This window comes from Ictalurus punctatus, chromosome 15, assembly GCF_001660625.3.
Source record: "Ictalurus punctatus breed USDA103 chromosome 15, Coco_2.0, whole genome shotgun sequence".
Classification (NCBI taxonomy): domain Eukaryota; kingdom Metazoa; phylum Chordata; class Actinopteri; order Siluriformes; family Ictaluridae; genus Ictalurus; species Ictalurus punctatus.
The window spans coordinates 2,244,246-2,267,231 of NC_030430.2; the positions used below are offsets into that span (position 1 = coordinate 2,244,246).

The 22,986-nt window shown below is 37.2% G+C and overlaps 1 protein-coding gene across 8 annotated transcripts; it reads right to left on the reverse strand.

Moving 5' to 3' along the window:
• Positions 1-1,157: 1,157 nt before the first annotated feature.
• On the reverse strand, positions 1,158-22,639 carry bcas1 (brain enriched myelin associated protein 1). 8 transcript variants are annotated; one of them, XM_017487727.3, is made up of 17 exons: positions 22,305-22,614; positions 21,900-21,961; positions 21,209-21,287; positions 19,295-19,644; positions 18,426-18,707; positions 17,522-17,803; positions 16,682-16,963; positions 15,789-16,070; positions 10,998-11,150; positions 9,518-9,577; positions 8,800-8,835; positions 8,522-8,713; positions 6,335-6,373; positions 5,892-6,017; positions 5,712-5,795; positions 4,040-4,261; positions 1,158-2,468 (listed from the first exon to the last, which is right to left on the reverse strand). In XM_017487727.3, the coding sequence occupies exons 2-17, from the start codon at positions 21,936-21,938 to the stop codon at positions 2,403-2,405; spliced, it is 2,574 nt and encodes an 857-aa protein (XP_017343216.1). In that variant the 5' UTR covers positions 21,939-21,961; positions 22,305-22,614; the 3' UTR covers positions 1,158-2,402. The 8 variants fall into 8 exon arrangements, 7 of the variants coding, with proteins under 7 accessions (XP_017343216.1, XP_017343223.1, XP_053542280.1 ...); XM_017487734.3 differs by lacking the exon at positions 15,789-16,070 and having other exon boundaries at positions 22,305-22,617; XM_053686305.1 differs by lacking the exon at positions 8,800-8,835 and having other exon boundaries at positions 22,305-22,617.
• Positions 22,640-22,986: the final 347 nt, after the last annotated feature.

Genomic DNA, 22,986 nt, shown 5'->3' on the forward strand with positions numbered 1-22,986 from the left:
ATGCGACAGGTTAGGGGCCAAGCAAGTCCTTTGTTCTGCAAATCTATCACTGAAGTTGCAGCTCAAGCCCAAACAGGCGTCTTTTGAAATGGAAACGTTGCTGCTGGATGCACTGTGACATGACAAGTGGGAGTAAATGTCGTTGAGCTCAAAAGCCAGGCCATCTCACTATCCCAGCCATTGTGTATACCGTTTTAGGATGAGCACTCGACTTAGCAACATATGCTGATTTCCTGATGGATGTGTTGTTTTGCGTTGTGGAAAATCTCACTGGTTCCGAAAAAAAAAAAAAAAAAAGGAGAAAGAAATTCTCATCGACAAACTATACTAAACTGCTTACATAAAATGTACACAGAAAATAAATATCTATGTGAATAACTGTGGTTGAATGAAGTCAACTCAACAGGATGTGGTTTTAGAGGCGAAGACTTTCAGAACGAAGGGTATGAAAAATAAGTATTTGCAGTAGAGTTCATAATATCACTTTTCATCTTATGCTTAAATTTGAGCTAACTAAGACAAACAGGGGATTGCAAACAGACATCTTTTGTTCTCACATATTTGCTGTAGCCTGACGTACTATATACATATATGTATTCACAAATAATTGGTTGTTACATTCTTGCCAGGAAAATGGAGCAATTCCTATAGTTCGTATTATCCAGCAATTCATGTGATTCATACCAGACCTTCATTCATTATTGAGTCTGTACAATTTCATAAGATTGTGCTCCAGTCATCCACTCTTGTTGGAATTCCTACTAATTCGGTAATATAACAGGTTCCATTATTCATAAAGTGGCTTGGGACCCCTAGGGTCTTGAAATCTGATGCCTGCAGCCTCTCCCTTCCTCTCTCCCTCCTTCTCTCTCTCTCTCTCTATCAAACAGAAGGCTTTGAGGCAGTTCTGCCTGTGACACACATTAACACTGACACAGGGGCCTCCAGGCCTAGTGCCACCCCCCTGCAATGGCCTCCCTCCCTTTATTACACTGCAGCTGATAACACTGACAATATAGCTCTTTAGCCCTAATCAAAGTACTTCTTTTTTTTTTTCATGCGATCAGAATGCCTGGAAAAATGTATCGATTTGACATATTTGTCTGTATGGATCGGAATAAAATCCAGGCCTGAATGAAAGAGAACTCTTCACCATGTTGTGTTGTACCCTTACATTTTATTAACAAAGACTGCATAATTACAATTACAGAGACAGATTTCATTTTTAACATTAGTTGATTACAAGCCAAAAAAAAAAAAAATAAAAATTGTAATGCAAGTCTGTGTCTCTCAAATTCAGAAATAAAACTCAGAACATGTGAAATTGGGACATGTGCAGTAAGAGCAGAAGGAAATTCTCATACTCAATACCATTTCACAGAAAGCAATTAAACTGGATCCACCAAAAGCTAGTGAGAATTCAGTAAGCGAGTAAGAGAAACCAGATGGATTCCACCCCATGTGAACAGTGTGCTAACTGCAATATATTCCATATAGTTAGTAAAGGCTTGGTTACAGATAGCATATGTTTTCAGTAGTACCAAAAAAAAAAAAAAAAAAAAAAAAAAAGGAGTGCCCATTTTGAAAAGCTGATAACTAACCTATTCAATAATGAAGCCTGTATGTAATAGTCTGACATGACGATATGTTAAAAATACGTGTTAGCATGAAATACTAGCGATGGCCAATGGGTCTGAATGATTTAGGAGATCATTTTTAAGTATTGTCACCATTAAACAACAAACGGGTGATGTCAGAGGTCTTGATGAAGCGCTGTAATGGAAAGAGTAAGCCTTGGCAGATTGTTTTTACAGCCGTATGAATGATTATTGTGCACAAGTGTGCAAAAAAAAAAAAAAATATCAGATGTTCCATTTAAAAAAAAAAAAAAGCAGAAGCTGGAAACAAGACAGTGGTTGTAATACATCCTGCATGATATACGATCAAGACCATATTGAGGAGTTACAGAGTGACGGTATAGACAGGCCTGACGTTTACATTAATGTTCCTGTTTAAGAGGAACAGCATGCCATTGTAATGTTGTGTAATCCCCCTTTTTCAGCTCTCTTCCATCACACGTTCTATATAAAAAAAAAATCTTGCAAAACATGCAAAGCTTTAAGCCGTTCGATTGCGTTTCAACATACCTCTTGCAAACCGTTAAAGAACCAACCATTTCTAGGTGACTTTGATAGTATTAAAGGACAGCCCAAGAAGTGTTGGGAATGGGAATGAATAATTGGAATGGCCAGTTTTAAGATACTTTAGTTCTCAGTTCACCTCAAGTAGTGGAGATTAAATAGGAATTAATCCCTGGTCTCTGGTCAGGACATTCAGATAAGGATACATATGTACAAGCGATGCGTGTTTTCTGTGCAGACGATGAAACCAAAGCAAGGTTTTTATTTGGCCTTCTCCTGTGCCACTGGCTCCGTTTGCACTCCGGCATCAGAGTGGCGTTTTTGACCCTGAGAAACAATCAAAAGGCACAAACAGATGGAGACTTAGTTTCATTATTTGCGTTCGGTAAGTTTCACAGCCTTGAGCACAACTGATCGCAACCTGTCTGACAACTGGATTCTTATTTAAATAAGCTTCCTTTATGCATCGAGCTCAAACATGTCCTCACTGAAGCTCACTGCTAGCACTACGACTAATATATTTAGTTCCCGTAGTGTACTATCTTGGCTACTGTGTACTTCTCAATTGACTTAATATAAAGATGAGAAAACATAAAGATAGACTCAACATGTGGACCTTTTGGCAATGTACTAAAATACGACTGCTGTTCTGCTGCTCTCTTGAGATACCACTACCATTTACAAGTATTATTATTATTATTATTATTATTATTATTATTATTATTATTAACCGTAAACAACTTAGAACAATGTGTAGAGGAATCCGTGTATTATTAAGACCTTTTTTGGAAGAGTACTAACAATAATGTATGAGCTTACAAGTCTATTTTTGCCATCTGAGCTCACCTAGTGGTTAGAGCTTGTCACTGTTGGTCAGACACAACATGAAACAAGTCTGAAAGAAGTGTCTCGAAAGAAGTGACTCATTTTTTTTTTTTTTTTTTTTTTTTTTTTTAGAACATTTCAGAATGCTGGGTAAAGGTTGTTTTTTTATTAATTTTTTTTTTTTTTTATCTTAACCAGATATAAACCCAGTCAATAATGCTCAACACAGAGTACGTAATATTAAATTACACCTCAGCATTGTTGAATGCTCAATTCTGATTGGTCAAAATATAACGCTCTCATTCTGATGTTATTGTTTTCTACAGTAACTATATATCTGACTTGACATTAACTTCAATAAAAGAGAAACTGTTAACGACAGGAACAAACTAGAAATGAAATAAAAAAAATATCATTCTTTTATGAATAAACGTTGTAAATGTCTGCAAATTGTTGTGGTATATCACTTTTTTTTTTTTTTTTTAACAACTTTGCCAAATCAACTTTGGCACGTCACATCACTCTGTCATTGATTATTTTCCTCTAATAACAAACCCCGTTATGTTTTATTCCTTACTTAAGTAAGGCCATGTTATTATAAGGCAGTTAAGTAATATAAAAGTCAGTAAAGACTATACTGTTATTGCAATACCTTATGAAATTTCTTTAAAGGAATGTACAATACTGTGATATAAATATAAAATATCGCAATATAAATGACTAGTCCGTCCATTCTGGAGTAAGTCTTAAAGGTTCTACATAAAACCGTTCAATAGAGTGTTTCCTATCAGATAAGGTTCTAAGTAAAGTTGAAAAGCTCTTAAGAATGCTGGAGAAGCCTTTATTTATGTAAAGCGTCTGCAAAAACAAGCAGATCTTTTCATTCTTGATATGTGCACAATTCATTCACTTTAAAAAAAATAATTTTTACTCTTATACTGTCCTTAATATAATGTGCTATCATTTCTATGTCCGTGTCGCTGTAATTGATCTGTCATTTGGAAACGGTTACGCAATGCCTGACTTCCACCTTTAACATATCCGACTACTTGTTAGGGTTATTTTCAGTTTACCAAGCTTTTAAAGAACAGATGGATGGAGTTCCTCTTCTCTAGTTTGCGGGAGGTGCTGGGTGAAGAATTATCTGTACTCCCCACCGACTTGTTGTCTGGAGAGGCCGCAGCAGGAGCAGCAGCAACAGCTGCTGGTTTGGGCTCTTCTTTGGCCTTGGTGCTTGGGGTAGCCTCTGCAGGTGCAGTGGGGGCTGTAGGGGCTTCCTTCTTGGACTCTGCAGCCTTGTGGAATATAAATAAACTAAATAAATAAATTAAACTTTTAAATGGCATATTATTTTATTTCACAAACTCCATGGCTTATGTTATCTACAACGCAAAGGCTTTGAAAAGATGAGAGAACAAGAGCACAGAGCAAAAAGGAATTAATGTGATTTTAAAATAAATAAATAAATAAATAAAAAGGTCAAGGGGTGTGTCTCGATCAGCTTCTTAGCTCCCTAGGTCAGTGGTTTTCAAAGTGGGGGCCGCAGCCCCCGCCACAGGGCGCCCGGGGGGGCTCAACAATTTGGTGTGAAAAATAAATTCTCACTCTCAGACCACACACACACACAATCAAATTCTAATGTAATGTAATGTAAAGATGTAAGATGTAATTATTAATTAAAAAGGGGGGGGGGGGGGGATATATTCAGAAGTCTGTATTTTTTATGTGTTTTAAAGACATCTTGCAAAAGGGGGGCCTCGGTCAAATGTTAATGCCATTTGGGGGGCCTTGCCCTGGAAAAGTTTGGGAACCCCTGCCCTAGGTCATGAATCAGTATATTGTGTACATGAGTTCGGACACTGGTAAGGACCCTGGCTCACTACACATTGGGACACTGATGACTCAATTTCAGGCGACATGGCTACGTTGTAAAACGTCACCACTGGCATTTATCAACAACATGCAGGACTGATATTATTCTGACATTATTTGGCATAAATTTGTTCGCTTAATCACACACATTTCTGTTATGCTGCTTCAAGCAGGATCGTAGCCCAGCTAGTGGATTTTTTAAAAATCATTAAACACTTAAAAGTTATTAGACTCAAACAAACCGTACAGAGAACATCAAATAAAGTTAAAAATGCCTACGCGAACATAAGTAATCATTTGAGAGCTACAACAACGACAACAAGCTACTTACAATTGTAGACGAAGTTGTCTGAGAGTTCATCTGCGTTTTTTTTGTTGTTGTTGTTGTTTTTAGCTGAGAAGCTTCAGAAAACATGATGTCATTTTCAGTAAGGGAACATAGTGAGCATCGATGGCCCCTAGTCTTTGCGGTGCATCGTGGGATTTTTACGGAATGAACGTCCCAGCGCACTGGAAGGATTTTGCGATCGAGACAGCCCTTAAAATGGCCGACTCCCTGATCAGTGTCTGGATTACTGAACTAGGGGGCTGATTGAGACGCACCCAAGGAAAAGCCATTGCTATGACAAGATAGCTTTGCATCAGGAACAGGGTTATTGGTAAGGCATAAAAAGTGTAAAACGTGACCTGCTTTGTGTTATAATACAAGAATCCACATACAACATAATTATGCTAACGTTTGAGTCAAAAATCAAGCAACTGACAATAATAACGAGCCACAAAATCAAATCAGGAGTTAATCTGACCACTTTTTGTTTTTTAGTTCAGTCAGTGTTAACAAACAAAAATTGCCACAAGATACTGGGAATTTACCGCTCCTCCAGCACCAAGGGAGATGCTGGCTGCGGCACTCGAAGCAGCTGAATGGATCTTAGAGCTCACTTGGCCTAGCAGTACCTCAAATTCATACAAGTCATTTTTACTACATGCAATCACTCATACCACATGTTTGATAAGCTCTAGAGTTTTGCATCTAACTCCAAGTGTATTTACCTTTGGTTTGAGCAAGTTGGCGAAAGGTGAGGGCTTCTTCTCTGCTTTCTTTTCTTCTGGTTTGGGTGCTGGAGCGGGTTCGGGTTTGGCGCCGGCCTCAAGGGTACTGGTCTTGGACGCGTCTACCTTAAAGAGGGTGCAGCAGAAAGCTTGAATATGATAAGAAACACGACTCATGAAGAAGGAAATGAATGAGAGGAGATAGAAAAGAGGAACAATGGGGGAAAGGTTAACAGCAGTATTGCAAGAGGAAGCACTGAAGCAATGAAATTGGAACAAAAAGGAACATGACTGGAATGAAAGATGCCATCTGAATTTCCTATAGAACAAAGACCCATATTCAGAACATAGCCCAAAAAGGACACGGAGAAGCTTTCAAGAAGGTATCAGTATGATCAGCTGTCAGCAGCTGATCATATTGAAACAGTGCTGAACTTATTTACCTGTATCTCAACTGGCTTTGCTTCCTCTATCACCCCAGACTGTAGGCAAGCAGATATTTGGATTAACTAGGCATGAATCTACAATACCCAAGAGCATTCTCTTCAGTCTCACAAGAACACTAACTAAGCTGTTTGGAATACAATGCCTCCGTATCAATAAATGTGATGTCATTATTAAGTGAAATGAGACGGACTCAATAAAACCCAAAGCTCATGGTTTAGTTGGCTGACAGTGATAATACAGTATGAGGTAATGGCTGCTGTCAGAATGATGTCACTGCAATGAAGGCTCAGCTGTTTATTCATTATCATGGGTGGGTTTTTTTACGTCTCGTTGTTATGGCACAGTATAGACTCTGTTCACTGAATATCACTAAGGCCTATAGGAATGAGATTGCAATAACAAATGTCTCCAATTCGATTATAGGTATAACACCAGCAAGCGGCAAATAATCATAATAATAAGACACGTAGTACGATCTTATTCTCAGGACCAGCTGCTAAAGACTTGTGGGTGAAATGATGAGATTAATTAACCCAATGGGATAAGCGATGGAAAAAACACTGAATGCACTGCAAAAAAAATGGTTCTTGACAAGAAGAAGGTTCTTTGCAGTGTCTATGATGCTGTAAAGAACCATTAAAGAACCTATATTTTTTGAGAGTGTAAGAAGCCTTTCTTCTTACACTCTCAAAAAATATAGGTTCTTTAATGGTTCTTTACAGCATCATAGACACTGCAAAGAACCTTCTTCTTGTCAGGAACCATTTTCCATTGTATAGGGTTCTTGAGTTGAGCTAAATGGTTCTTTGGAGATTAAAGAAGTTCTTTATGGTTCATTATACTTTAGGTTCTTCAGAGCAGTGTGTATTGGTTCTTCAAGGGATTATCCCTTAACCGGTTGAATCCTATGAGCTTCCTTGTGGGACTGGAAAAGGTTCCTGGAAAAGGTTCCTAACCTTACTTTGGTTCCTTAAAGCACTAACTAAAGGATTACATGATAACATGGTTCCTTGTGGCACTGCTGCAAAGAACCGTTTATAGGTTCTTCAAAGCACCAGTAAATAGATGGTTCTCTAAAGAACTTGAGAATGAAAGGTTCTTTGTGCAACCTAACAGGGTTCTCCAATGGCATCGGTTTGAAAAAATTTTGGTTCTAATTGGAATCTTTATTTTTAAGAGTGTGGCAAGTGGAAATACCTTGAATACAGTCAGATTTATCTAGTATTTCTTATTATAAGATCACAGTAAGTCAGACATAAGGCCCCTGGTGGTCCAGCAGCTAAGGATCCTGTGCTCGCACCACCCCGGCGTGGGTTCAATTCCCGAGCAGGGAACCAACCCGGCTGCTGGGTTGCACTCAGTGCCAGACCCAAGCCCAGATAAAATAAATGGGATAAAATGGGTTGCGACAGGAAGGGCATCTGGTGTAAAACCTGTGCCAACAATACATCAAATATACAATCATTAAACCTTTTTCTAGACATCATTATTCATTTCTAGCTTGTAGTTTTCCTGTTCTGTTGGCTTAAAATGAGCAAAACTCTCTGCCAGTAGAAGCTTGAAATGACATAAAATGGCTTGAAATTGGTTTAGTAGTCTTATATGTAGTTTATATGTATATTGCAATCTTATAATTAGAAATACTAGATAAATATGACTACATTCACGGTATTTCCACTTGCTAAGATGTCGTTTTTTGCACTGTGGGTAAGTCCTGTTAAGTGGGTTGCTCTTTACCGCTGATGATGTCTCGGCAGGCACGCTGGCTCCACCAGCTGTTGAGACCTGAACTTTTGACACCTTCTTGCCTAGCAATGCCTCAAATTCACATCATTCTGTTATAGTGTGCTACACTATAGTCCAAAAAAACAAATCATCTAATAACCTACCACTAGCTGTTCTGTATAAAAATAAAATATTGCAATATGGAAATGTAGCAGAAAATGTCATAGATTTATACTTTAGTATATTTTTTCCTTTTTCTAACTCTACACAAGTAAATTCCGGTCTAAGTAAATTCTATTTTATATCACAGACAGTCGTAAAAAAGTATTTCAGTACACGTCATACTCTGTATGGTTGTGTGTGTGTGTGTGTGTGTGTGTGTGTGTGTGTGACAAATAAAATGTTCAGATTTTCAGTATATTTTGGATATGGAAGAAGCAGATACTGTAGGTGCCTACCTTTGTACGGAAGAGTTTGCCGAATGGGCTGTCTTTAGTTTTGGCCTTGCTGGGGGTTTCTGGTTCTTTGGCTGCGGCGGCTGCTACGTCTATTGGTGGGGCCTCCTCTTTCTTTACAGCTGGCTCTACTTTACTCTCCATCTTGGGTGGTGCTGGTGGTGGAGGAGGGGGGATCTTTGATGCTTCCTGTACCTTGTGAGACAGACAGTCAGAGAATTGGAGTGCAATTTTCAACTCACTGCCAGGTCTAACATTGTATTATGGAAGGAGCTTCTTACATTTGCAGCTGGAGCTGGTGGAGTTTCTTTCTGTGACTGCACATACACATAAACATACACGAGAGAGTATATATATATATTTTGTTATTTAAGATTATTTGTTTGCAAATGTACATAGACTCCAACAATATTTCTGTTAGACTTTTTGTCCCAGAGCTTTGGTTAGATGTCAAGCTGTGAGGCATGTGGAGGCATTGTTTGTAGAAGGCTCTTCTTTGGATTCAGCTGCTAGTGTAGAAGGCCCTGACACAGCAGGCGCCGTTGATAAAAACACAAACACATACAGTAGTTCCAGCCTGACAAGTCATAAAACTTCACATTTCTTTTCCACCCAATAAAGGATTAACCAGTCAGCTAGGGATTACTATAAATGACTATCAAGAACCAAAATGGTTTTCTTCGTTCCGCGTTCTATCACGATGCATTAACTTCCACAAATTGAACGGCAGGAAATAGAGATCTGACTAAGCAACTGAAGAAAATGAATAGTGCCAATAACTTTGGCAGTGAAGGGAAAGAAAAAATCTGTGAAACCTCATTACACACACAGAGTGCACCAATGAGCAAATGAGAATCAGATGCACAATCAGAGAAGCTGTCACAATTACGATCTGAAAAGAATTTTATTAAGCTTTGCATTAAAATCAGCCAAAGTGCGATTGGAAATGATCTGGAACCTCTTTTGAATGGTGCAGTTGAGGTAGCTCGAGGTATTTACCTGTTGTTTTGAGACATCCGGACTAGCCGTCGCTTCTTTCGTTGTTTTGGTTGAAGTCACCTTTTGAATATAAAGAAGAATGTTTGGGTTACTCTGAAACACCATGAAGGCTGCATGCTTTAGCAAAACACCATGGTGCTGTTCTCAAATCTGATTGGTCAGAAGATGTTGATTAGTTGTAGGTTTATAGTAATGTGCTCATTTTGAATATTTAAGTGTTTCTATAGTGTTCTGTAACTGTTTAGGACAGATGATATTGTGCTTTTAGTCCCTCATGACCAGTTCATTTTTTGTATTATTAACTTATTAAAGACGAGCGAATGGCAGGAAGATGTCGGTGATAACAGGAACTAACTATAAAGGATTGACGTTGCTTATTAATAAATTACAAATTGTTGGCGCTGGCAAACTGCCGCGGTATAACAGAAATAAAAACCCTTTAGGACATGCTGTAATTGAAAAGTGATTAACATCATACCACCCTGTCATTGATTACTTCGTATTATAGCACATCTTGAAGTATTTTATTCTTTACTTAATGTACTCCATCGTGAAATCCTATGCCTTTAGATCTGAATCTGGTGTCTGCTAGGATAGTAGTACTAAGGCTAGACAACTCAGATACATGTCTATTTAAAAATATAGATATTCTTAGAGTGCAATGTTTCACTGTCGAGTCTCGCGAATTTTAACCACAGACACACACAAAAAGGCTCCATGACAGGGCTCACAGTGAACATGGTCTCTCATATTGAGTCGGCCATTGTCCTCTAGAGATGGCGTAGGCCTGCCCATGCTTTATCACAGCCCATCACTACTTCCAAACACACAGAAGTCTCTTGTGAGCACACATTATGCAGCACAACAAAAGGCTGCCACATTCTGACATGTTCAGAGGCTTGATTTAGCACAGTGCCAGAGAATAGTTTACGTCCTGAAAGAGATCAACTTCAGTGCAGTCAGGAAACGATAAATCTCCTGAAAAGCAGCAGGCAATTCATGGAGGGTGTAATGTACAGGGTGTAATGTACAGATATCGATCACTTACAGTTATTATCCAATTTGCTATCATTTCCTTTTCTTTTTTTTTTTTTTTTTTTTTTACAGCGAGGCAAAATGAATGACTATACACATGGTGATGACCGTACCGTAAAAAGAAATACTGTTGTTTTGATTCCTGTGCCATTTTAAAACATAAGAATTTAAACAACATTATTGACTCAAGTGTTAAGTGTTTAACAATTTATTCTTATTGATTCTTTTTACGCACGTGCAGTAGATTTGATACGTGAGCCAATTAGAAGCCAGTATGAACGGTACATATTCTTGATTATAAACCGTTTCAAACATTTCTGTTCCTAACAAACAACCTAATAATACATTCCTGATATCCCTCAATCATATTCCTCATTAAACATCTCACTGAGACTAAGCATAAAATGGCTGCTAATTGGTTTGGATAAGAATAAAATGTACTTACAAGTGTTTTGAAAAAGTTCATAACTGACTTTTCCTCGGTGCTGGTCTGCTCAGATTGGGTGCTGTCTTGCGTGACCTCAGTGGTGCTGGGTTTGGGAGCTTCACCCTGTGGCTCTTTCTCAGTCTGTGTATTTGCCTTTATGTCTGTAGGCTCCTATAGACAAATGTAGAGACTTAGCGCTTGCAGACGCGTTACGGCCCTACAGCTGATGTGCAGTAGCTGTTAATCGGCGCATTGAAGCACTGCACAATTCCAGCCATGCCTCTGCCTACTCGGGGCTCGGGCAACAATCACCCTTTCATTAATGCCTGCTTTTTCCCCCTCACTCATTGATATTCAGCAATGTTCTGGACTTAAGGCCTGTGTGTGTTCCATGCCTGCCAGTCTTGCTACTGTATGTCATCTTTATTTAATTTACACAGTTCGAATTGATACCGGGTGCAAACTTCCAACATAAATATATACAGTATAGTATATAGTTAGTTTAGTACAGTATCATTAGTATGTAGGTAGTTATTTGACTTTATGGTGCATTGTTAGACTTTTGATCTAACAAAGATCTCAGTAAAAGGAATCTCAACTCAACTTTATTTTATTTTACTTCAGTTTAATTTGGTTGGTTATGATTGACCCCTTGAAGTCTGCTGTCGAACCATCGAGCTAGGATTAACTTGAAGTTGCTCCAGATTGTTTCAAGAGGGTATCCATCAAAATGCTCTCATTCCACTTTACTATAAATTGTAGAAAAATGGTTTACTCCAGTGTTTTAAGTATTGGTCAGTTGAGATGCTCTGACATGGTTGTAGTTTGAGTAAACGGACGACGGTATTTTAATAAAAATATGTTCTTGAGTGAGATTAGCTTGTATTATAGTGTAGATTAGCTCTATTAAAATATTACATGTTAGTTCATTGGTGAATCGCTTCATGCAGTGAGTTCATCCATGCAACGGATCTCCATTTTCTGGTTCAAATCCCAGATTCCATGCGTTTATCGGAGACGTCAGACTTACGCTACTCCACACATTGTCATCATCTGGGATATCACCAGCGAGTCGATTTTCCTCGGCTGTTGACTCGACCTCTGCAGAGTCCATGTCATAACTAGCATCATCCACATATTTGATATCATTGTCCATGCTGGAGCAAACATCAATTGTAATCTGAATTGATCTTCTGTTAGTATGGACATTCACACTGACAGGTTTATAGGAAAAGGCTTCCACAGTCTCAACGCACACAGACTTTAACCTACAGAGCATCTGTGTGTATTCTGCTGAATCACCTGCACACACTGGGTCTTCAATAATCACCCAGGTTTCCTCTTCAGAGCACTCAAGATAGTCAGTCTCATTATTCAGATCCTCATCTCCCACTGATCCAGTTTCAGTTATTTCAGTGTTACTGTCTGAGGTGTTCTGAATAATATCTTCAGACATGGGTGCAGACTGAGTGGAGGCAATTAGCTCCAAAATCAACTTCTCTGCAGCTTCTGTAATGTCATAATCAGGGTCAAGGGACAATAGCAGAGACACATCATCAGCTTCTTCTACGCTTTCTTCTATATCCTGTGTGTCTGTGTCCTTTTAAAATGAGGGATCAACAAACAAGTCAATGAAAATACCTCCGTTCTTTACATGGATACAGTACAGGTCTCTGGTGTGGCATGCCTGCCCTACAGTAAGTGCATTTGGAAGCTGTTAAAGCTGAAAGCATCAGAAACAGCATACATGTAGAAATATCTATTATTAAAGATGTACCGTTATGAAACCATTCATCTTCACAGTCAATGAAAATATAAATGTTGTGTAATGAGCATAAAAGATATGTTTGTTTTTTTTCTTTTTCGCAACTGTTTAAAGCAAGACACTACAGGTGAAGAGAGTAATATTACAATCACACCTTGTGGATATTTTATATATATATATATATATATATATATAATTTATTTATTTATTTATTTAGTTATATTCTTACATACTGTACTATATTATTACATTTTTAGAGTTTTTAAGGTACATTTAAATGAGAAAAGTGAGTTTTACTGTCATGGCTATGCTGAAACTGGTGCTCGACTACACTTCCCAGCAGCCCCAGCAGGTCACATGTCTCAATCAAATAAGTTCCTGTTTCTCTATCTCTTATTGTTTAGCTTCTGTTGTGGGTGTGTGTCGTCATGTGTACCTTAGTTTGACTCGTAGTATATGTATGTTTGCCTTGTGTCTCCTGATCTGGTTTAGGTTTCTAGTTTCACTGTCTTGGTTATCTGTTTTTCACTTCCTTATTTTAAAAAATCTGCACTTGCAACCGCCTTTACCTCCATAACGTGGCATTCACAGAGATGTTGGTGAGAATATTTCTTAATAGTTTAATCACGAAAATACCATTTTCAATATTAAATCTAATGTAAAGCCAATAATAACGAACAATTTAGGAAATTCCTCTGTAATATCCTTCTAATTAAGGATAGGGATGAAGATGTGAAATTTCATGCATGCTGGTCATCTGGAAACTGAGATTTTTGGTTCTGAATATAGAGTTTTTATTTATTTATTTATTTATTTATTTATTTGAACACAGTGTGGTTTAACTCTTTTTATCAGAGGCCTGTTTTGGGGGTGCTCATCCCACTCTACAGTAGTAGTTAATGGCTCATATGAAAGTAGACACTCAGGGCTTCAAGAATTTGCAGTACATGGCCACTATACTCTACACACAGGAACCCAACCGTGTCCTGACTAATCTTATAACAGTCTTGTGCCGATAAGATAATTCATTTGTTTATACTGATTGAAAATGTCTGATTTCGCCACTGGAATGGAACGCCAGTGTTACCACTCTAGTTCGTATGGTTTGTAATATTTATAAAGGAAATTGATAACTATATCATAATGACACATAACAGCAGGAATATGTGACATATTATGCCAAGTGGGCGGAGCTGAAAGCCTTCATCAAAGTTGGGGGTCGCGAGTTGACAAAAACAGTGGATTAAACAATTGAGTCTTGATATTCTGTCGCTACAGTTTAAGAGAAGACATGTCATAGATGCAGGGTATGCAAAATGTATACTGTTTCAACCTGTAGTGCCTTGCCATCTAATAAGCATAAACCTATGGATTTTTAAAAAAATCCTTCACATTGTAGTTGCTGCTTTCAACTGTTTAATATTAACAGGATTGTTTGATTTGGATAATGTTTCATTGATTCACTAGGAATGATTCCAATCCAGCCAAACCCTTATAACCCTTAAGAATATATCCATGTTTGTGCATACCAAGACTGTGCATACCAAGCAGCATGAAGAAGCATTAAGAAATTATTCAATGATTTGTACTATCAAAAAACAGAGTGGTGAGATGTAACAGAGTGCACTTACTTTGTTACTGTACATAAGTCTGGTTTTTAAGTATCTGAGTATTTCTAACTTTACTTGAGTTTTGCTTTCATCTAACTTCCCTTATGAATACTTTACTACAAAAATCTCCACAGTTTGTACTGTGACGGCTAGCTATTAGCATTCAGCTAGTTTGTTTGGGCAGAGATATCATGCTAGCTGAAATTTCAGAGATATTACACTGTCAATAAAGCTGTTGTTTACTAGCCCTAGCTAATGTTTTCTAACATTACAAATTTACCATGGTTATCTCAAATGAATGGTTGATTTCAGGCATGCAACTTTTTCCTTTGTGAATCTCTCCCGTTTTTTTTTTGTTTTTTTTTTTAACGCTTTATGTACATTTAAGATTTTATACTTTTATAGTTTAACTGAGCAAAGAATTAGAAGCTGTTCTTCAACTTTTTTTTTTTTTTACCTGAGTATTTATTTAGGTGAATAAAGAATTTGTGTACTATTACCATCTCTGTGAAAAACTCACTGACATAAGTTTCTGAGATTCCGCTTTAATCATGGTTTCATTTGCACACTCCGGTGATGTTGCTTCACTGACATCAGATCAATTTTTCCGTTTGCAGATTACAAAGTCAAGAAGGATTTAACTCTGAAACTACAACTAAGCAGAATTTGTGTTCAGAAACTGGCTTAAACACATCTTTGCATCTATACATATATATATTCTTGAGTCACGAGACAAAAAACTAACTCTATTTTATGAGATTCCTGCTGTATACCATCTTATAGTCATGTATTCACAGCCACTGCTCCGTCAGGGTGTCAGGTTGGACTTGGCAGGACATTTGTTCTCATACATCATGCAACTGATAGTTACAATGGCCAATAAAGTCCGGCTGCACGGTAACACATGAGCGTCAGCAGCCATTCAGGGAAGCGAGAGTAAGAGCATTATAATGTAAAGCAAGAAAAGTTGATGTAATAGTCAAGATTATACTATGAGTGGAAAACGGATTCAGGATTGATGGAGTTTTAGTTTTTTTTCTTGCTGAATAGACTTTTTTTCCCAAAGGATTTTACTCATTATCTGGCGCTAAGTAACAATGACAGTTAAACTGATTTGCACTCTAAAATGTTTATTTTCATAGTTCTTCTGTAACGTTGCGAACAGCATTGAGAAATATTATTGCAATATTTGAGAAGTGAGAAATTTAATTTAATAAGCCTATAATTATGTCCATAGCACAATAGGACACCATTGGTGTCATTACTATTTAGACAGTCTACTTAGTATGCATTATGCCATTTGTGACACGTTAAGAAAAATATTCATGTGCAAGTAGCTTTAAATAAACCATATAAGATCTTTGAATTTCAACTGTAACACTGATGAGGAACAGAGGTGAACTATGTATAAAACTCACGAGGTGATGTACTTACAGACTTCTGGCTGTCGGTCTGTACTTCAGGGACGATCACTACTTCGGCTGCCACATTAGCCTCAGATGCAGGAGAAACAGGTCCGGTCTTCTTCTTGAACATCTTATTGAACATGCTGGGAGTCTCAGCTTTCGGTGTGTCTTTGGCTGGCGTACTGGACTCTGCTGGAATTTTTTGTTCAGCTGATACAGCTGTAACACTGACCTGGTTACCAGCTGCTTCCACAGACACAGTCGGACCTTTTGCTTTGGTGCCATTAGCTTCTACTGATGCTGGTGTTGGCTTCGGTAATATTGAGGAAAATTAAGCATATAATTAGATATTTGGGCCACATCTGATCCGATAGCTTTAAACGGACATCTACATTTGTTTGTGTATTTTTTTACTATGGCAAATAAATATAAAATATAATTTATGTAAGTTTAAAATTATTATTATTATTATTATTATTATTATTATTATTATTATTATTATTACTATTATTATGTAGACAATCTTTACATAAGGCATTTATCAGAATGCAGATGTCAGTGATCAGAATAATTTCAATCTTAAAGATACATTGTTAATTGATAAATCATTGGTACATTGATAAATCAATTTCTTTAAGCCAAACGCACTTAAATAGAGTGAATTTTTGTTATGTTTAAGTGTATTTGGCTTAAAGAAATTGATTTAACAACTTAAAAATTTTGAGGTAAATAGTTTCCTCAAATGTTTTGAGTTAAGTGAACTTATCCGGTTTTACAGTGTATATTCTATATGAACAGGGACAAATTGGAGGCTATTTCTCCCATAGAGCTCACATACTGTAAGTTCATTAACTTTCAGCTGTAACACTGAGGAGGAACAGAGGTGAACTATGTATAAAACTCACAAGGTGATGTACTTACAGACTTCTGGCTGTCGGTCTGTACTTCAGGGACGATCACTACTTCAGCTGCCACGTTAGCCTCAGATGCAGGAGAAACAGGTCCGGTCTTCTTCTTGAACATCTTATTGAACATGCTGGGAGTCTCAGCTTTCGGTGTGTCTTTGGCTGGCGTACTGGACTCTGCTGGAATTTTTTGTTCAGCTGATACAGTTGTAACACTGACCTGGTTACCAGCTGCTTCTACAGACACAGTCGGACCTTTTGCTTTGGTGCCATTAGCTTCTACTGATGCTGGTGTTGGCTTCGGTAATATTGAGGAAAATTAAGCATATAATTAGATATTTGGGCCATATCTGAAGCACTGTACTAAATAATACACCACTGGTGTCATTAGTAATTAGCATTACTATTAAGTATGCATTATGCTATTTGGGACATGTTACAAAATATTCATAGGGAAGTATCTTGTAATAAGATTTTTATTACCAGAGAGGGAACTTACAAAATCTTACCTCTGATAGCTTTTAACGAACATCTACATTTGTTTGTGTATTTTTTTTTACTATGGCAAATAAATATAAAATATTATTTATGTAAGTTTAAAATTTAAAATGATGATGATGATGATGATTATTATTATTATTATGTAGAAAATCTTTACATAAGGCATTCATCAGAATGCAGCTGTCAGCGATCAGAATAATTTCAATCTTAAAGATATATTCTATATGAACAGGGAAAAATTGTAGGCTATTTTTCCCATAGAGCTCACATACTGTAAGTTCATTAACTTTCAACTGTAACACTGAAGAGGAACAGAGGTGAACTATGTATAAAACTCACGAGGTGATGTACTTACAGACTTCTGGCTGTCGGTCTGTACTTCAGGGACGATCACTACTTCAGCTGCCACATTAGCCTCAGATGCAGGAGAAACAGGTCCGGTCTTCTTCTTGAACATCTTATTGAACATGCTGGGAGTCTCAGCTTTCGGTGTGTCTTTGGCTGGCGTACTGGACTCTGCTGGAATTTTTTGTTCAGCTGATACAGCTGTAACACTGACCTGGTTACCAGCTGCTTCCACAGACACAGTCGGAGCTTTTGCTTTGGTGCCATTAGCTTCTACTGATGCTGGTGTTGGCTTCGGTAATATTGAGGAAAATTAAGCATATAATTAGATATTTGGGCCACATCTGAAAGTGTATAGCACTGTACTAAATAATACACCACTGGTGTCATTACTAATTAGCATTACCACTAAGTATACATTATGCTATTTAGGACATGTTATAAAATATTCATAGGGAAGTAACTTGTAATAAGATTTTTATTACCAGAGAGGGAAATTACAAAATTTTACATCTGCCAGTTTTAAATAAACATCTACGTTTGTTTGCAGAAAGTTTTTTACTATGGCAAATAAATCTAAAAAAAAAATATTATTTAAGCTTGCATTATTATTATTATTATTATTATTATTATTATTATTATTATTATTATATGCAGAAAATCATTACATAAGGAATTGATCACAATGTTTGGTGGACAATGTAAGTGTGCAATTTGTAATGCAGACATATTTAAAGAGCTGTCAGCGATCAGAATAAGTTAATTTTAAAATATGTATTCGATATGAACAGGGAAAAATTGGAGGCTATTTCTCCCATAGAGCTCACATACTGTAAGTTCATTAACTTTCAACTGTAACACTGAGGAGGAACAGAGGTGAACTATGTATAAAACTCACGAGGTGATGTACTTACAGACTTCTGGCTGTCGGTCTGTACTTCAGGGACGATCACTACTTCGGCTGCCACATTAGCCTCAGATGCAGGAGAAACAGGTCCGGTCTTCTTCTTGAACATCTTATTGAACATGCTGGGAGTCTCAGCTTTCGGTGTGTCTTTGGCTGGCGTACTGGACTCTGCTGGAATTTTTTGTTCAGCTGATACAGCTGTAACACTGACCTGGTTACCAGCTGCTTCCACAGACACAGTCGGAGCTTTTGCTTTGGTGCCATTAGCTTCTACTGATGCTGGTGTTGGCTTCGGTAATATTGAGGAAAATTAAGCATATAATTAGATATTTGGGCCACATCTGATCCGATAGCTTTAAACGGACATCTACATTTGTTTGTGTATTTTTTTACTATGGCAAATAAATATAAAATATAATTTATGTAAGTTTAAAATTATTATTATTATTATTATTATTATTATTATTATGTAGACAATCTTTACATAAGGCATTTATCAGAATGCAGATGTCAGTGATCAGAATAATTTCAATCTTAAAGACACATTGTTAATTGATAAATCATTGGTACATTGATAAATCAATTTCTTTAAGCCAAACGCACTTAAATAGAGTGAATTTTTGTTATGTTTAAGTGTATTTGGCTTAAAGAAATTGATTTAACAACTTAAAAATTTTGAGGTAAATAGTTTCCTCAAATGTTTTGAGTTAAGTGAACTTATCCGGTTTTACAGTGTATATTCGATATGAACAGGGACAAATTGGAGGCTATTTCTCCCATAGAGCTCACATACCATAAGTTCATTAACTTTCAACTGTAACACTGAGGAGGAACAGAGGGGAACTATGTATAAAACTCACGAGGTGATGTACTTACAGACTTCTGGCTGTCGGTCTGTACTTCAGGGACGATCACTACTTCGGCTGCCACATTAGCCTCAGATGCAGGAGAAACAGGTCCGGTCTTCTTCTTGAACATCTTATTGAACATGCTGGGAGTCTCAGCTTTCGGTGTGTCTTTGGCTGGCGTACTGGACTCTGCTGGAATTTTTTGTTCAGCTGATACAGCTGTAACACTGACCTGGTTACCAGCTGCTTCCACAGACACAGTCGGAGCTTTTGCTTTGGTGCCATTAGCTTCTACTGATGCTGGTGTTGGCTTGACGTTAATTGCGACAGTCACAGGAGGAGGTTCAATGTTCTGCTGCACTGATGTCACACAGGTTACTAAAAGTGAGTAATAGGAGAATTTTTATTTATTTATTTTTTTAAAGAGACAATCCAACAAACATGTACTGATGTCTAAATAATCACTGATATACGTATATTTGTGACTTCAAATGCTGTGCATAAACAGTCAACACCGTAATTATTGGCACCTGTCAAAAAACAGGACTTTCATCTAACATGGACCTAATATCCATGCCATTGAGATCACATTTTTCCCCCATTCTGATGTTTTCTGTGAATATTAACTGAGGCTCTTGACCTGTATGTGCATAATTTTCTTCATTATGCTGCAGTCACATGATTGGCTGATTGGATGAGTGCATTACTGCTCAGGGGTATGGGGTGTCTCATAAAAAAAAAAGGTGTTGTGTTTCTGTATTAGTATTAATACATAATCTTCTTCAACTTGTGATGTTGCCTCATTGACCGACCGCATCATCCCTAGTTACAGCACTAAGACTCTTGTGTCACACTCTCGGTTCTGCACTTGCTTATGATTAAAAACTTGTACAACTCTCAACATTAATGAGTGCGTTAATGAGCAATTCCAGCGTTATGGACGTGACATTTCCAGCCAAAACTTGAAAAATAAATTCTCAGAGAATGTATTTATTATCAGTATATTGAACCATCTTTTTATATTTCCTAACCCACTGACGATGAGTCCAGACATGAGAAAAGTATCCGTCTATACACATCTGAGTGTATTTATTTCTTAGACATTTCTTTTGAAAACATGAATTATGGCTTTTTGAAAATTTGAGTGTTTTTAATGTGGTAGATAAACACGGCGATTTCCTTAAAATTTCCATTACAGCACATCAATGCAGTAAAATACAGAGCTAAATGGACAACTTAAAAAGAGTTTGGTTCTTTTGTTTCGTTTTTAAAGGTAAGGTTGCATGGAATTGCTCTAATGCCTTATTTGCGTGCCATGTCAAAGACTAAAACCCAAATGGCTGACTCTAGCATTACAGACATGACTGTATTTACTTTTCTTGCTCTGTGCTTAGACTCTAGCTCTAATTTGTCAGTTTGATAACCACTCCCTAACGAAAGCTTTGTCAAAGGTGTTACCAGAAGTCGCGAAGGGGTTTATCCAACACTACCAAGTGTACACAAAGCCTAGTGGACTTGTACTGCAGTGCTTTCCAATACAGATAAATGCCATGAGCTAACTGTACACTTATGAGTCATCAATAATGACTTACGCAAAGTTGACCCAAGAAGTCTCTGATTCCGCCTCAAATTCTGCCATAACATAAATATTTTCTCAAGGCATCATTCTCCATGCAGCATAGTTATATTAAGCTTACAGAGCTAGATGTTGTATGCACAAGAGAAACTCAAACAATACTCACCAGTCTACGCCCAAAGATTATATAGCAACATTATATCCTACTCAAAAATCCCTAAACACATGTATGGAGTTGAATTTATTTGTAAACTTCTTTTTTTTTAAAATACACCAGTCCTGGGGTGAGGGAAAATCTACCCAAATAATGATAGACCCCACAATCGATACGATTACATTCAGGTTACATTACAATGACGGGCCTACCAGCGTCAGTCAAATCCAAACCAGGTATCGCGTGCCCATTTGCTTCGTCTTTTTTAACATGTTTCACATCGTGCTCCGCCTGGAAACAAACACAGATAACAAATAAGATATTTATATTAAAATGTCTAATTAATCGAAACGTTTCGTTTGTGTGCTTCGACTATTACGCTACTTCATCTTTACTTATAATAGCTGAGGAACGTTTCAACCGATAATTCATCAAGGAATGTAAGAGATATGCATAAGAACATTCATAATAATTAAGCATTGAATTATACAAAGTCAAAATGATTCATTCTGTTATCATAACTTTTTTTCATTTTGTCAACTCAACCAGATTCACGCACATAGCGTAATAGCTATTTAATGAGTTTTGAGCATATTTAATGCGACTAGGATACTAGGATGCTTTTTTGTTTAGACTATGAATGTGTACAAGGGTGACATGAACGTTTATAGCTAGTATTATAGAGTAAAAGAAAAGAGAAAAACAGGTAGCAAGACCCTGGAGGTAGCTTGCCTTAAACGTGTGTTGCATAATGAAACAACAACATTGCTCAGGAGAGGGACTTTACAATCTGTAGCTGATACAAAGCCAAATTTGATACAACGTCCAGCTCAAATTGATCTCTAAACAGTGCATACGCAGACACGAAACAATATTTAAGAAATGCAGATAAATGTTGGATACCTTTGGATGTGTTATTGTAACAGACTGCCTATTCCCCATCTTGGAAAAAATAATCTGAAAGCCTGTGTTAAGAAAACAGAGAATGATATGTTTTAGATTTCATTTCTGCATTTTAGACCTGAAGAAAATTAGCTTATTGTGCTTAAATTATTTTATAAGTTGATGCCATTTGGTTCATTTCTTTTCAAAAAGGTTTTTTTGTTTTGTTTTGTTTTGTTTTTTGTTTTTTTACACGTAAGACCTGTGCTTTTATTTTTCACATATTTTTCACATGTGGTTACTTACAGTTCGCATGTGTAATATTATGACACACTGTTTGTTTTGTCTTTTTTTTCCACATGAGTAGTTTTAATTTTAAGAAAGGAAAAAAAAAAAAAAAAGAAAAGAAAAGATGTTTGCCCTTACCTTTCTAATGTTCGTCTGGCTTTTTTGCCCACTTAGGCAGTAGTTTGTCCTGAAACTCTGAACAGTAATCCAGGTTCTGAGAGCGTGATCAGCAGTAATGAGTGACTAAATCAAACAGAGCACACATATACCTACCCTAAGAAAAATGGGTTGGGCCCAAAATTCGGCAGTAATATAAGAGCCTGGTTTCTGCTCACAGCTCGGCCCACCAATGGTGTTATCTCTCACTGATATCCTTTTCTGATATTCATTGTTCTCCAGTAAAGAGAACTTCAACCTTGCAGGAAAGTCCTACAAGCTAGCAAGCTTTAATCATGCATTAATCAATACATGCAGTACATGGGGAACAACTTTTGGCAGATGCTGCACTCAGATCTATAAGACCCCTAGTCTAAGATCAATCCTAAAAAAAAAAAAAAAAAAAAAAAAAATTCAGGCTGTCCTGAGAGCACCTTGTAAGGAAGATGTTCTTTCTGCCTTAGGTGTGGCTGTCCTTAAACAGGATGTATGAAGGATATTCATGCACTGGGTGAGCCACTGAAAACAAGGCGTATTTGCTTGGCATGGCTCTTGCCCAGAAATGGAGCACGTGTTTCCTTGGTGCTACTTCAATACAGTATATATCATATGACAATATACAGAGCCCTCCACTAATATTGGCACCCTTGGTAAATATGAGCAA